We start from the raw sequence: 16,134 nt of genomic DNA, 5'->3' as shown, positions 1-16,134 counted from the left end.
ATCCGCGTGGTATGGGATTTTTTTTTTTTTTTTTTTCAGGAAACGGTTCGAGGAATCATTAACAAACATTGGAGCGTTTTGTGTCTGTGCTCTCAACGGTGTGGGAAACAAAAGAATAACTGTCGGCTTGCCTTCATAAAAACTGTCTCCATGTTAGTAGTACTGCCACTGCACAAATCAGTTTCTCTCAGGAACTTCCAGTTCATAAGCCTCTTCCTCAAACTAACTGATGTAACATGAGCTGATGAGAGAATCCCCCTGATCCACTCATGTGTCACATCAACACGGCATTAATACAACCATTAAGACTGGTCAGAGCTTTGTTTACTTTTAACTAGTAAAGTTACTTTGCTCCACTTCAAAGTCATAACTCGTGTTCTCAACGGAATTGCAGATGTGAGTGTGACTGTTAGCAGGGGGCTCCAGCAGTCAAGAAAATGAATGGACGAAAACAAGACGGAAGCCAAATGTTCTATTTTGGTTTCGTGTCCTTTTCCTTTCAGAGTAAATCACCAAAAAAATAAGAACACTTTGAAAACGTCTTCTTTTTTTTTTTCTGTGTGCATGAAATTATGGAGTCTGTGCAGTTTAATGTCTGTTTCTGTAAAAATGTAAAGTCGTGTTTTCCGTTTGAACAGGTTCCTCTGTCAGACAGCAGCAGAGGTTTGCGTCTCATTTCGGATGCTGCCGACAGAGAACTCTCTGGTTCTTCTCAGCAGCAGCTGGAAACACGTGACGACGCCATGTTTGATATCGACAAACACGAAACACGGACTCGGTTCTCAGCCGCGTGACAAAACTGATGAAGGACTGATTTTTCTTCAAAGGGACAAAAAAAACAAAACACAAAGCCATTAAAACGCTGAATCTTTCCCTGAAAAGTCCTGCCTTGACTTCTCATGTTGTATCTGACAACCCTGGGACCTGAGCGGCACATTGAGTTTGTGCTGACTCATCATTCTCTGTGAAATTCTGTTTGATTCAACCTCGAGCCACCTTAAAACATTTAAAAAGATCAATGTCATTCATAAAACTAGCTTTTTCTCCCTGGATTATAAACTACATGAATTCATATTCACAACCTGTTACAACATGATATATAGAGAGCTTTCATGTCGTTGCTGTTAAGTGAGATCAAAGCGCTAGCAGGAAAACTTGTGTCCTTCATATTTGTAAGTCTTTTACTGGGAAAAAAATAAGAAGAAAGAATATTCAGATGACTGGCCATGCTTGAATAGTATTATTCTTATCCTATGCCGGAGGGATTCAGCTGAATAGGTTCTAATAACAACCAGATGTTGAATAAAACATAGTAACTGAGCAGATGAAAATGTTTCTCATGGAAAATGAAGTCATTCTCTTTAATAGAATAGAACTAGAATAGAAGCTTTATTGTCCTTGTCACCAGTACAAAGTGCCAACCCATCAGTGCACCATCAAATCAATAAAAAGTACAAATAAAAACTGTTCAAATGTAAAAAAAAATAGAGGGATAAAACAAACATACACACACTGGAGTACATTCCATTAGGCTGGCCCCCCGCTGCAAACCACAACAACAAATCACCAAATCACTTGTGTTTTTTCATTTGTTGTTGTGTTTTTTCATTTGTTGTTGTTTTTTTTAATCTGCAGTTGTGTTTTTTTCATTTGTTGTGTTTTTCAATTTGCAGTTTTGTTTTTTCATTTGTTGTGTTTTTGAATTTGCAGTTGTGTTTTTGAATTTGTTGTTGTGTTTAGTGATTTGTTGTTGTGGTTTGCACTTCAGGGCCACCGTACGTTTGTCTGACGGCAGCAGTCCAAACAGGGTGCGTGAGCCGTCCCTGACCATATTGATGTTGTCAGAGGAAAGTCCAAAGCAAGATGAATACATACATAAATACTCCAACTGGCCAATCAACAGGCTGTATTATAATACTGTAAAGTGAACTGAGTGACAGCCTTCATTCCACCATGTGCCCTGAATATCCTTGTTCTACATTATGGAAATGTTTTACTTTCTCTCACAATGAAACATAAAACTGATTGCACAACCGACCCCCACCGAATCAATTAGTAACCTTTAAGAACGAAAAAAAAAAGCGGTAATACTCTACTGGACGGTGGAGAATCCAGCTTCGGAAGCATCGGGATACATTTGGTTCAGTGGTTGTGGTTTGAAGGCTGCAGACATGAACCCGAGCGACAAGCTCTTCTGCTGCCGGTGGCTTCGCAAAAAAGTCCCCGTCGCCCACAGAGATGAACTCTTCCACATCCTGAGGATGACCGGGCCTCTGGTGAGTCCCGCTTCCGCTCTGCGTCTCCCAACTCGTGCTCAAGGTCACCTTCGCAAGGAAGCCGAGATTCTCACGGCGCAAGACTGATGGCTGTGTTGTCTAACGTGTCACATAAAATAGACTTTACATCTGAATTTCAGAGGAAGCGATCGATCAACGTGAAGAATTGTCCGGCGGTTTGCAGTGAAAAATGGCAGCTTATTTGCAGGGAGAGCAGCGTCAGTGTGTGTGTGTGTGTGTGTGTGTGTGTGTGTGTTTCACCTGCATCAACGGAGGATGTTTTACTTTGCAGCTGTTCTCTCGAATCCTCAATTACCTGCTTCCATTTGTGGTCACAATGTTCTGTGGACGTCTGGGAAACGACGTGCTGGCTGGCTACGGATTAGCGTCTGCTGTAAGTGGTCGACTGGAGCAGCGTGGACACGTGCAGGACATTGTGAAGAGAATGACATGAGACAGAATTTCAAAAGCTCCTGACAGCATGGGAATAAACACAGAAAAAAAAACAAAAAAAAAACAACCTATGAACTGGCCTGCGAAGCTTTTCACAAGGCTGGATTGATCAATAATTATTACATTTGCTCTCATGAGTTACGGAAATATTAGTTCCAAGTGTCCGTCAGTGTGTTTGTCTGGAGACGTTGTGCAGCAGCGGCACTCTAGAAGGAAAAGGACGGCCCAGAATGACGTCAAGGACTGAAACCATGTCGAAGCAGCTTTTATACAAAACCTGGAGCTTCTGCTTTCACCCCATCAACACGCCGAGACATTCAGCCTGTGTTTATTCCACATGCGAGTGAGAGTGTGCCTCTTATGTGTCATTTGCTGAGAGAGGCCATTGTACCATTCATTCATACATTCAGTCATTCATTTATTCATTCAGTCATTCATTCATTCATTCACTCCAGGCGATCAATGTTTCCACGGCAGCGACAGGCTGCGGTTTGGCTCTGGCATGTGACACTCTGGTGTCTCAGGTTTGGAAAATGTTTATCTTCCTGTCATTCCATCCTGTTGTTTATTCTACTGCATGAAATGAGTAACGCTCCCCGTGTTCTACCCGTGCTCTGTCCATGTTCTCCCTGTGTTCTGTCCATGTTCTCCCCGTGTTCTGTCCATGTTCTCCCTGTGTTCTGTCCATGTTCTCCCCGTGTTCTGTCCATGTTCTCCCCGTGTTCTACCCGTGTTCTGTCCATGTTCTCCCCATGTTCTACCCGTGTTCTGTCCATGTTCTCCCTGTGTTCTGTCCATGTTCTCCCTGTGTTCTCTCTGTGTTCTGTCCATGTTCTACCCGTGTTCTGTCCATGTTCTCCCCGTGTTCTGTCCATGTTCTACCCGTGTTCTGTCCATGTTCTCCCCGTGTTCTGTCCATGTTCTGTCCATGTTCTCCCTGTGTTCTGTCCATGTTCTCCCTGTGTTCTCTCTGTGTTCTGTCCATGTTCTACCCGTGTTCTGTCCATGTTCTCCCCGTGTTCTGTCCATGTTCTACCCGTGTTCTGTCCATGTTCTCCCCGTGTTCTGTCCATGTTCTGTCCATGTTCTCCCTGTGTTCTGTCAATGTTCTCCCTGTGTTCTGTCCATGTTCTCCCCATGTTCTCCCCATGTTCTACCCGTGTTCTGTCCATGTTCTCCCTGTGTTCTGTCAATGTTCTCCCTGTGTTCTGTCCATGTTCTCCCTGTGTTCTGTCCATGTTCTCCCCATGTTCTGTCCATGTTCTCCCCATGTTCTGTCCATGTTCTCCCCATGTTCTCCCTGTGTTCTGTCCATGTTCTCCCCATGTTCTGTCCATGTTCTCCCCATGTTCTGTCCATGTTCTACCCGTGTTCTGTCCATGTTCTCCCTGTGTTCTCCCCATGTTGTCCCCATGTTCTACCCGTGTTCTGTCCATGTTCTGTCCATGTTCTCCCTGTGTTCTGTCAATGTTCTCCCTGTGTTCTGTCCATGTTCTCCCTGTGTTCTGTCCATGTTCTCCCCATGTTCTGTCCATGTTCTCCCCATGTTCTGTCCATGTTCTACCCGTGTTCTGTCCATGTTCTCCCTGTGTTCTCCCCATGTTGTCCCCATGTTCTACTCGTGTTCTGTCCATGTTCTACTCATGTTCTCCCCGTGTTCTGTCCATGTTCTCCCCATGTTCTCCCTGTGTTCTGTCCATGTTCTTCCCATGTTCTCCCCGTGTTCTGTTCATGTTCTCCCCGTGTTCTGTCCATGTTCTCCCCGTGTTCTGTCCATGTTCTCCCCATGTTCTGTTCATGTTCTCCCTGTGTTCTGTCCATGTTCTTCCCATGTTCTGTTCATGTTCTCCCTGTGTTCTGTCCATGTTCTCCCCATGTTCTCCCTGTGTTCTGTCCATGTTCTTCCCATGTTCTGTTCATGTTCTCCCTGTGTTCTGTCCATGTTCTCCCTGTGTTCTGTTCACGTTCTCCCTGTGTTCGGTTCATGTTCTCCCCGTGTTCTGTCCATGTTCTCCCTGTGTTCTGTCCATGTTCTCCCCATGTTCTCCCCGTGTTCTGTTCATGTTCTCCCTGTGCTTGGTTCATGTTCTCCCCGTGTTCTGTCCATGTTCTCCTCGTGTTCTGCCACACAGACGTTCGGTGGCAGGAACCTCCTGCGGGTGGGCGTGATCCTGCAGCGCGGCGTCGTCATTCTGCTGTTGTTCTGCCTGCCCTGCTGGGGTCTCCTCATCAACGCCGAGCCCATCCTGTTGTGTCTGGGCCAGGACCCCAAGGTGGCCCGGTAATTCCCCCCTGTAGAACTCACTATCTCTGTAATCAATCAGACCGTACCCTGCTGAGCTCCCACTAATACATAAACCCCATCTGGCCGCTACAGAATTATACAAGAACTCATTACTTCCAGTCATTTTAAATGGAGGAGAAATGGATGAGCTGCTGACATGAAACAGCATCTTGCCTCAAACAGAAGAGCCTTTTTTTCATTTCAGAATTGCCCAGCTGTACATTACAGCCTTCCTCCCTGCAGTGCCTGTGAGTTGCCACCTCCATCTCCACGTCTCGTTAGGAAGCCTTCATTGTGGTATCGAACCCTGTTTCTGTCTTTCAGGCGATGTTCCTGCATGGCCTTCAGGTGTCTTATCTCCAAAACCAGGTGTGTGTTAAACGTCCTGCGCTCGAGCCCCGAAACCCTCCGTTTGTTTCATCAACTCACTGTCGAGAGTGGAGGCCGGGCTGATCCACCCTCACCCTGTGGTCTCTGTGTTCTCAGGGAATCATCCTGCCGCAGATGTACACTGCTGCACTGGCGAACGTCGCCAACGTGTTGACCAACTACATCTTCCTCCACTGGCTGGATCTGGGTGTGAGGTGGGTGTCCTCGCACCGCCAGCGCTGTACGAAGTTTTCTGATTGATGGACCGTCACCATATCTTGTGCTCGTCCCTCACAGCGGGTCCGCGGCAGCCAATGCGCTGTCTTGGATTTACATCTGCGCTTTCCTGTTTGCATACATCTGGTGGAAGAAGCTCCATGTGACCACATGGGGAGGTGAGGGAATCTCATATTCACTGGCCTGGCCGGATCTCCCTCCTGCATCACAAACAAGAGCCTCTCTCGCCCCCTGCAGGCTGGTCTGCAGAATCGCTGCAGGAGTGGGGCTCCTACATGAAGCTGGCCATCCCCAGCACAATGATGACTTGTTTTGAGTGGTGGCTGTATGAGTTTGGGGGATTCTTCGCAGGTTGGCAACATGCAGGATTGATGAATTGATCGTATCAAAGCAGGTCGTGCTGCAGTGTGACACGGCTGTGATTGCGCCTCTGTGTCTGATCGTCAGGGATGATGAGTGAAGCCGAGCTCGCCGCCCAACACGCCGTGATAATGATTTCGTTCATCACTTACATGGTACCGCGTCTCGCCTGCAACGTCTCCGAGCTCGCAGAAACTCAAATCCATTGCTGTTCACAATTTAAGCATGTCTGTATTTCATTTCTCCCAAACACGACGAAGTTCCCTCTTGGTATCCAAGCCGCCGCCTGTGCTCGGGTGGGCAACGCCCTCGGGGCCGGAGACACCGCCAAAGCTCTCCTCACCACCAAGCTGTCTCTTGGTCTCGCATGTCAGTGGTCATCAATCTGCTGCCGTCGCCCACATCAGTAAATACAGTCAACGTTTTGCACCGTTGGACAGATTTCACAGCCCCTCTTTTCCAGGTAGCTTTGCCGTGGTCGAAGGTGTTTTGCTTTGTTCCACCAAAACAGTGATTGGCTACATCTTCACATCTGACCAGTGAGTCTGTCCTGCTGCTGCAGCGCGTCGCCGCATGTTACAGCTGCGAAACTGCCGAGCATAAACAACGCGATAATTATCGTTTCAGGGAAATTGTAGGCCTGGTGTCCCAATTGATGGGTGCTTACTGCGCCCTTCAGTTGTTTGACGGTCTTGTGGTGAGTGTGTGTGTCTGTGTGAACTTTAGTTGTGTGCAAAACTGTTAGGTGAAAAACCCGCAAGAATGAAAGAAAAGAGACAAACCCCAGTATCGAGAGAAATAAAGATTCAAAACGATCAAGATTCTTGCGCAAGGGCAGAGGAATGAAATCACCTCACAGCTCCTTCATCGATCCGCAAAGTTCTTCCCTCCGTTGCCCGATTTTATTCACACCGTTGAAGTAGGCGGCTACATTCTCATTCAGAGATACAAGATAGCAGGTAACACTAGTTCTCAGGCCTGTGTGTGTGTGTGTGTGTGTGTGTGTGTGTGTGTAAGTACACTTCTATGTGAGCTGAGAAGGTAGGATTACCCTAAGACAAGATATTCCTCCGACCCGAAGGCCAGAGACCTTGAAGACGTCTCAGAGCGGCGCAGTTAAAATATCTTCCTGTGAGCGAAGCTCGTAGCCTTGCAGTCGGTTGAGCATGAGACTACTTTAGTGTGTTTAGTGAGGAAATGAACTGATCAAGTTATTTGATATTTAAACTGAAAAATCAATAAATCAATAAATAAAATTGCTAAATTACTGAATAAAATCGGGCAACGGAGGGAAGAACTTTGCGGATCGATGAAGGAGCTGTGAGGTGATTTCATTCCTCTGCCCTTGCGCAAGAATCTTGATTGTTTTGAATCTTTATTTCTCTCGATACTGGGGTTTGTCTCTTTTCTCTCATTCTTGCAGGTTTTTCACCGAACAAAAACAAATATTCCTGCAGTGTGATGCAAAAAAGTTAAGTGTACTTTCCCCATCTTCAGTGTGTGTGTACAGGCATCTTCTTGGGCACTGGGAAACAGAAGATACCAGCCGTGGCTAATTTTGTTGGCTACTACTGCGTAGGACTTCTTCTTGCTGTCGTCCTGATGTTTGTCGCAAAAATGAGAATTTTAGGTAATGACGTCAAATGTTTTATCGTAGTAAACATTGAAGACGGTTTAACTATTGCACAGTATTTCTGACATCCTAATCGGTCCGTGCGTCTGCAGGCTTCTGGCTGGGTCTGCTTGTCGCCGCCTTCATACAGGCCAGCTTTTACACGGCCGTCATCATCTTCAAGCTGAACTGGAAGACAATGACTGAGGAGGTGCAGTGAATGCTTCTGATGACCTGTCCGGCTCATGCTGAGCTTAATTCTTTAAAATCTCCTTGTTTTCAGGCGGTGAAACGAGCTCAGAAAAAGACAAACCTGACTCTATTGAGCACAGACTCTCCCACCGATGCTCAGGGTAATCCTTTTATTGGCCAGACTGCAAGTAATGGGAAAGTAAGTAGATGCAAACTTGCCATCAATGTGCAGAAAATATGACGTTTCGCTTCACTTTTTTCTGTTCATTTTGCAAAGTATGTGCGGCACATCATGTTAAAGTGGCAAAGGACATATATAGTCGTCACTGAAACCTTTGAATGTGAGTATTAAAAGTATTGAAAGTGAGGCTTGTGTGAGAGAGAGCTCCCCTCCCCACCCCCACCCGCCCTCCTGCAGTGGAAAGCTAAATGAAACATACCACAGTATGAAAGAGGTATAATAACAACAGTTATTTTCCACTATATTGCTTTGTGTGTAATTTTTACCTATGAAGCATTACTAAATCATAAACATTCACCTGACACACTCTTCTTTTAAACGTACTACATATCCCATGTGAGACGTTTTATTTGAAGAATAGATTAGAATAGAAGCACATGTATAATGACAGTGGATGACAATAGAACCAATTACAGAATGAAAGGAATAAAACACTGAATAGGATTGAAAACTAAACAGAAATAAAGTGGAATAAGACTAGATAGAGCTCTTTAGATAAAAAAACAACAAAAAAACAACCATATTGACAAATAAATGGAATAAAGAGAAAAGAAGGAAGAAATAGATAGAATAAATAGTTAAGACAAAGCAGGAATTTAATTTAATTTAATTTAATTTAATTTAATTTAATTTAATTTAATTTAATTTAATTTAATTTAATTTAATTTAATTTAATTTAATTTAATTTAATTTAATTTAATTTAATTTAATTTAATTTAATTTGGAATAGAAATAGTCTAAAAACAAACCAGATTAATTAAAAAATGTAAAAAGCACACCATTCTCAGTAACAAAATAGTTCCGAATTTCAGACCTGGTGTTTTGGTTGGACAGGACATGAAGTCCTAATAATTCCCTGAGGTTTATCCTGTCCCCCTCCAGTCGGTGGACAGCTACGTGTCGGTGAGCCCCGACCCGACGGCTGAGCTGCAGGACGACGCTGCAGCGCCACAGCAGAAGAGACTCTCCACCGTGCAGCTGGTCATCAGACGAGGCCTCACCATGTGTGCCGCGATCGTACTTCTGGCTGTGGGAATATGTGTGCACTTCGCCGTGCCCCTCCCAGAGGTCACACATTCAAGTACTAATCTCACCGTGGACCAAAACAATGCTTCTTATACACCCGATCAGATCCTCCCCACTGTGCTGGTGCCTGTAAATGCGGCATAGCCGTAAAGCCGGTGGAGGTAAATCATCGTTTGCACTCATGGACTTCATGTTCCAGCGGCTCAAAGCAGGGCTGGGAAACGTTGGTGTGTAATGTAACGCTGTGTAAAACAGATTTTCACTTGTTTATCAGTTGAAGCTATTAAATCTTTCTGTTGCTTTCAGCTTGTAGTGAAACTTTACTTACTGGACCGATTCAGACTTTTAATCTAATCTGATTGTGACTTGTTTTAGACATTGAAAGAAAATGACAATTGTCAATTGTTCTTTTAATAAAATACTGCATGTGAGTGAGTCTTTGCTTCTTTTTATAATCACAGTCCTGTGAAGGCACTTGCCCTCACCCTTCAGCTGCTGTGTTTAAATAAATGTGTCATATTGTTTTTCAGTATTGAATTTTATCACGATAGCAGCTGAAGCTGCTCAACGTTCAGCAGGTGTTCAGTTCAGGCTTCACTCATCACAGTCCCAATATTTCTGGTTGAGTCATTAGTCAATGTTTTATTATTCCAGTGATGGAAACCAACCCAGTGTTATTCTTCTTGCAGGTCTTCCTCAAATGACCACAACCTGAGGCCCATAATTGGGTTTTAACACAAGTTTTAAGCACTCGGCCAAATAACATTCTTGCTTTCAAGTCCTCCGTCCCCAGTGTTTGTTGTGCGGGGCTTTTCTTCTTCTTCATGTCTTTCACTCACAATCTGTGTTGTTTCAGCTGGCCCTCGCGTGGATCCGGGCCAGCTGAGATCTCCGTCCTCTTCGGCTTCCTGCGGAGCAGCGAAGACAAGTGCGTGAGAGGAAAGAGCAACACTTTGGTTGGAAGGGTCCCGTGTTCGCATCCCACGTTGAGGACATGAAGAGGGCGAGTGACAAGCTTTTCTGCTGCAGGTGGGTGCGCCGCAGGGTTCCCGCCGCCCACAGAGAGGAGCTGTACCACATCCTGAGAATGACGGGGCCTCTGGTAAGGACTGGCACTGGTCACACTTGCTGTTTCGTCTGCCCGAGCATGTGTGGATTTAGGCTGCCTTCGGCGAAACGCACACGTATACAGGGGGGGGATTGATGAGAGTTTATTGCTGCCAGAGGGAAGGTTAGGATGTCAGGGAAACAGACGGTCTCGTCTGAGACTTGGAGTCAGAAATCGAAGGACTTAAAACTGTCTTTGGCAGGTGTCACTGCCTGAATCCTGCCAATGATAAAATACAGTGTAGAAGCTCATTTGTCAAGATTTAATCTGAATTTTGATTTATTTATTTATTCATCTTTGTTTGCTTAAGCTAAACTTCTGATACCAGATATAACTTGGTGGCCGTATGACCCGCAAGAATGTGACTGCTTGTTTCCCCAGCTGCTCTCTCGAGTCCTCAACTATCTGCTTCCGTTTGTGGTCACAATGTTCTGTGGACGTCTGGGAAATGAAGTGATGGCCGGTTACGGATTAGCCTCTGCTGTAAGTGGCTCCCTGGACGTGTTTGGCGGCGAACATGAAGAGAATAACGAGGGGATTTAATTACACGGCAGCTGAGGGAGTGAAAAACAACGTGACGTCCTGCTCATCAAGATAAATCTCCTGCAATCGGCCGGGAATGACCCCCGACTTCTAATTTACTGCACGTCTTCCGCTTGTAAATCAAACACACATCGCTTATAAAGCTGTGCCTTTATTTCAGACCATTAACGTCACCACGGCAGCCACGGGATACGGCCTGGGACTGGCATGTGATACTTTGGTGTCTCAGGTTGGGAATCCCCCCCCCCCCCCCCTCTTTTTTTTTTTTTTTTTTAATCGTGTAACACACCAGAATGTTTTGACCGTTTCCTCCGTTTGTTACTGTCCTGCTCTCTAACAATTGTCACGATGCTGCGCAGACGTTCGGTGGCAGGAACCTCCTGCGGGTGGGAGTGATCCTGCAGCGCGGCGTCGTCATCCTGCTGTTGTTCTGCCTGCCCTGCTGGGGTCTCCTCATCAACGCCCAGCCCATCCTGTTGTGTCTGGGCCAGGACCCCAAGGTGGCCAGGTGACTAGCTGCGTGACCGTCGTCTCTACCGGGGGACGACGTTTGCCAAGGTCGCTGGGGTTGACCGTGGAAACCTCTGGTTTTATATCGACGTGTCCATGACCGGGGAGTGATGGAAATGAAGTGCCAATGGTTAGATTCACTTATGTCACTGCAGTGGTCAACGAAATAACGACTGGTCTGTTTTCATTCTCATGGAATAGAATAGAACTTGATTTATTATAGCACCTTTCACAGACTCTTTACGGCACTAACAACATAAAAGAATAAAAGAGAGAAAAGATCATTAAAAATATCGAGGCAAGAAAAACATACACAGTTATACAAAAAAGTACAATTGAGCAGCTGCAGTTCAAAGGCTTGTCTCATTAAAAACGTTTTCCGCTGCTTCATAAAAGTACCACAGGAGTCGACACACCTCAGCTGAAGGGGAAGAGCTTCAAACACACAGTCGTCGCAGGTTTTTTCAGCTTGGTTTGTGGGACTGCAAGCAGCATTGGTTGGCCAGACCTGAGCCTCTGATTGGGGCAAACGGGTGACGGATGGTTGACGACACATATAAAAAGGTGTTTGGCCTTGTGATGCCTTGAAAGTTGAGCACTAGTACTTTAAAATGAACGTGTCAGCAGGCTGACGCGCTGCCCGGTGACAGAGACTGGCCACAGAAAACCTCCAACATGCAAACTTGCAGGTTAGCCACGGCTCATGCCTCTGAACTGAAATGAGCAGGAGTTGCCTGCCAGTTGAGGTGCAGGAGGGGCAGTGAGGCCGGGACGTCCGCCCCGCCCACTGGCAGCCCTTTCAACCGCCAGCCATGTTGGCAGATGTGAGTCGGTGAAGGACTCCGGCGACCAGCGCCACATTAAAACCGGTCTGAAGTGCAGAAACAGAAACTCTGTATTCCAGAGGGAGGACAAATGACCTCTGCCAGTTGCATAAAGTCAACACCGGCACTCTATTAATTCCGATCTAGTTTTTTTTTCACTATAATGTCAATTTAATTCCATGAAATAGACACTTTAAAGCCTCACCAGCTCTTTAAAGGATTTGTGCACACTATTCATCCATGAGGCATTATTTACGCCACAGTGTTAATAAATGCGCTGATTCAGCCTCCCAAGGTGGCATTTTAATAGCTGCACTCATTTAAAAACAAGCTTTTTTGATTACTAGACTCCATCAGCCCCCCGCTGGCTCTGCTGCTACCTTCAGTGAGCCAAGTGCACTCACGATGAATCCAGCTGCCTGCTGCAGACTTGACAGTATCTGACTGACAAGAGCAAGGAGGCTGAGCGATGCAGCATTAGTTCAACCACAGAAACTCTGGAGCAGCTGAGCAGGAAGGAAACTCACATCCTCGACCTTCCACATCTTCCAATTCGGCCGACGCATATAACTCTCAACCAAAATGTAATTTCAGGGTTTTTTTTCAATGTCTGTGCAAGTAAAAGAGATTAAGATAACTAAAGTGACAAACACTTTATTAATCGGTTCTTACTGGAGCTTCTTGTTTCCAGAATAGCTCAGCTGTATATTACAGTCTTCCTCCCTGCTGTACCAGTGAGTTTTTACTTCCCTCACACCAAAATGTCAAAAGGTTTCTGTGCATTATGTGTGGAGATGTGCACAACTCATGAATGATCTTTATTTTCCCCCTGCAGGCAATGTTTCTCCACCACCTTCAGGTGTCCTACCTGCAGAACCAGGTGCTCCAATGTTATAATTCTCCACACCAGTTGTGTTTCCCCCCCAAGTGTTTGCAGGTTCCTGCACTTCCTGCAAGCCCCAGCTGCTTTGCATATATTAAACCGCTCTGTGTGCTCACACTAGATTAATTTCTGCTCACACACCAAATTAGCTTCTGCAGTAACAGAATCGGTGTGACTAATTAATTGATGTTCTCAGGGAATAATTCTGCCGCAAATGTACTCGGCAGCGATGGCAAACATTGCAAACGTGGTGACCAACTACATCTTCCTCTACTGGCTGGATCTGGGCGTCAGGTGGGTGTGCTCTGATACTTTAAATCCCCGGGCATAATGTGTACATACTTATCAAAACAAAAAACTAAAATATTCAACATGTGTTACAGTGGTTCTGCAGCAGCCAACACCCTGTCTCAGATTTACATCTGTGCGTTTCTCTTTGCCTTCATCTGGTGGAAGAAGCTCCACGTGACGACATGGGGGGGTGAGGGACAAGTCCTGCCGCTTCTCATGGACCAGTTGGTTTCTCTATAAACTGGAGTGTTGCTCCCTCTGCAGGCTGGACTGCGGAGTCGCTGCAGGAGTGGGGCTCCTACATGAAGTTGGCCATCCCCAGTGCACTGATGAAATGCTTCGAATGGTGGGTGTTTGAGTTTGGAGGATTCTTTGCAGGTAATCCAAACAGCATCCTTTTTTTTTTTTTATATATATATATATATTAAATGCAATGGCGAGGTAACACAGTTATGGCTGTTTGTTTCTCTTATCAGGGATGCTGAGTGAAAATGAACTGGCAGCCCAACATGCCTTGATGATGGTGTCAGTCCTCACCTACATGGTACCGTGTATTTAATCACTCGCGAGCCCTTTCAGGAGCAAATGATTTCCCTAATTATTCTCGAACGGTGAATCCGTAGTTCCCTTTTGGAATCCAAGCTGCAGCCTGTGCTCGGGTGGGCAACGCTCTGGGCGCCGGGGACAGAGCCAGGGCCGTCCTCAGCAGCAAAGTGGCTCTCACTCTCGCAGGTCAGTCGGAGATGTTACGCGTCTCCCTCCCCGATCGGCTCTTCAGTGTTTCTCCGCGATCTGAAAAATCTTTTCCTGTCCAGGAAGCATTGCAGTGGTTGAAGGTGTTGTGCTTGCCTCCACCAAAACAGTGATTGGCTACATCTTCACCTCTGATGAGTGAGTCTATACGGCTGCACGCACACCCGAAGAACAGTGATAATCCACTATATAAGATACATGGCTGTTTGAAAAGGGATGCGCAACGCCATAATCCTCGTAAATCTTTCTCTGCAGGAAGATCATAGGTTTGGTTTCACACTTGATGAATGTTTACTGCTTCCTGCAGTTCTTTGATGGTCTTGTGGTGAGTTGAATGTCTTTCTTGGTAGCACACAATCAAACTGGGAATAGCGTGCCAGGTAAACGTGAAATGCATGCAGTGTGTCTTTGTTCAGTGGCTATCGCTGGGGAACCATACGAGTGGCAGCGTAATGCATTGCTCTGTCTCTTCACATTGCAGTCTGTGTGCACAGGCATCTTCCTGGGCACGGGCAAACAGAAGATACCAGCAGTGGCTAATTTCGTCGGGTACTACTGCATAGGGCTCACGCTGAGCGTCACTTTAACGTTTGTTGCGAAACTGCGAGTTTTAGGTAATATCCCAAAATAACTCTATTTAGTCATCCGCCAGAAGCTGCGCTGCAGGTGAAGCCCGCTGGGTGCTTTACCGCTTAACTTGTCTTCTTCTCCGCAGGGTTTTGGCTGGGACTGCTAGTTTGTGTCATCTTACAATCCAGCTTCTACATCATCGTCATCTTCAGGATGAACTGGGAGAGAATGACTGAGGAGGTGCGCCCGAGGAGAATCTAACAGTCGGACTCCTACAGGGCTTTACTTTGGACATCAGGAGTTACAGGGACAAACATAATTCATCTAACCGACATACTGGAATAAAGATAAATTGAATTTTCCGTGCTGCTTGTTTTGCAGGCTGTGAAACGAGCTCAAAAAAACACGCGCATGTCGCTGCTGGGTGAAAATACAACTGACCAGTCAGCAAATAACGGGGATGTAAGTACTGCCATGAGTTTTGTTTCCATTAATCTAAATTACTAGCGTTGTTTTAAAGGTCCCATATTATGCAAAATTCACTTTACAATGGTTTCTAACACCAACATGTGTCCCCATAGCCTGTGTGTGAGGCCCCACAAGTGAAGAAAAGCTGTCATCTCTTTCACTTGGTCCACTTCATAGCGAACGTGTGCTCATAAAGGCGATTCAGACAGTTTCTCTTTATGATGTCATGCAGGGACATAACTACGCCCTCTGGCTCTGGACACTAACTTTGACCCTCCGACTGGAAGATAGAAACTTACAAAGATTCCCGATATAGCGAATAAATTAAGTAGAGTATGAAAACCGTAACGGTTATCCCCACAGTTAGCAGGAGTTAGCGCTAGCTGCTTGGCAACGCGCATGCGACCAAACTCGATAACGTATTCAGACGCAATATTTGTAAATAACCATCTTCGGGAGCCGCCTTCTCCCTCTGGGTCAGATTCTCGTTCAAAAACTGTGTTTATAGGAGTCATAGCAATAAATCCACCATAAAAATGTGCACATTGTACCGGTGATTCAGATTAACTGGTTGCCCTGTTAAACGGCGTCCATCATTGATGGTATAACAGTATCTATTAAAAGGTAGGTTTAGGATTTCTGTTGCAGAGGCGTGGACAGAACCAGCCTGTTCTCAGTCGAACTCACGAGAGGGACTTTTAGACTGGGGGAATTTGAATTTGTTGGAAAAGTGTAAAAACATGGGACCTTTAATGTTAAACCAAATCAATTCATGACGACTGCTGTTCCTCTGCTTCCTCCCAGCAAGGCGACGGCTACAGGTCCGCGAGCGCCGAGTGCCCCGACGGGATCGCCGAGACGGAGGGTGAACCTGCAGGCCGGCAGCCGAGGGGGAAACGTCTCTCCGCCACACAACTGGTCGTCAGGCGAGGCCTCGCCACGTGTGCGGCGGTCGTCCTCCTTGCTGCGGGAGCGGCTGTGCACGTCCTCGTGCCGCTGCCAGAGACCCCGTCCTCCAACGCCAGTGTCACTCTGGACCAGATCAACGCCACAGACTCGCCCGACCACGCCCTCTCCACCGCGCTGCTTCCCGATGAATGAACGAACCGCAGCGAGTGAAAGGCGACCACGACG

At 46.2% G+C, this 16,134-nt stretch overlaps 2 protein-coding genes across 2 annotated transcripts; both read left to right on the top strand.

Annotated features, from left to right (window-relative positions):
* Positions 1-2,186: 2,186 nt before the first annotated feature.
* On the top strand, positions 2,187-9,194 carry LOC308141084 (multidrug and toxin extrusion protein 1-like; the record flags this gene model as incomplete). Its single annotated transcript, XM_080511087.1, has 17 exons — positions 2,187-2,276; positions 2,569-2,670; positions 3,185-3,253; positions 4,862-5,010; positions 5,219-5,261; positions 5,338-5,382; positions 5,500-5,597; positions 5,680-5,777; positions 5,857-5,970; positions 6,067-6,134; positions 6,240-6,352; positions 6,447-6,518; positions 6,607-6,676; positions 7,477-7,609; positions 7,705-7,802; positions 7,875-7,982; positions 8,907-9,194. The coding sequence occupies exons 1-17, from the start codon at positions 2,262-2,264 to the stop codon at positions 9,192-9,194; spliced, it is 1,683 nt and encodes a 560-aa protein (XP_080367213.1). The 5' UTR covers positions 2,187-2,261.
* Positions 9,195-10,044: 850 nt separating this feature from the next.
* LOC308141073 (multidrug and toxin extrusion protein 1-like) lies at positions 10,045-16,101 on the top strand (the record flags this gene model as incomplete). The annotated part of the gene is made up of 17 exons (XM_080511076.1): positions 10,045-10,152; positions 10,540-10,641; positions 10,862-10,930; positions 11,061-11,209; positions 12,727-12,769; positions 12,871-12,915; positions 13,115-13,212; positions 13,302-13,399; positions 13,474-13,587; positions 13,686-13,753; positions 13,833-13,941; positions 14,025-14,100; positions 14,218-14,287; positions 14,444-14,576; positions 14,678-14,772; positions 14,914-14,994; positions 15,805-16,101. The coding sequence occupies 17 exons, from the start codon at positions 10,045-10,047 to the stop codon at positions 16,099-16,101; spliced, it is 1,755 nt and encodes a 584-aa protein (XP_080367202.1).
* Positions 16,102-16,134: the final 33 nt, after the last annotated feature.

The sequence above is a fragment of the Blennius ocellaris genome (assembly GCF_963422515.1).
Source record: "Blennius ocellaris genome assembly, chromosome: 2".
NCBI lineage: Eukaryota > Metazoa > Chordata > Actinopteri > Blenniiformes > Blenniidae > Blennius > Blennius ocellaris.
The sequence above is the reverse complement of the archived record's forward strand: the minus strand, read 5'-3'. Positions and strand labels throughout refer to the sequence as shown.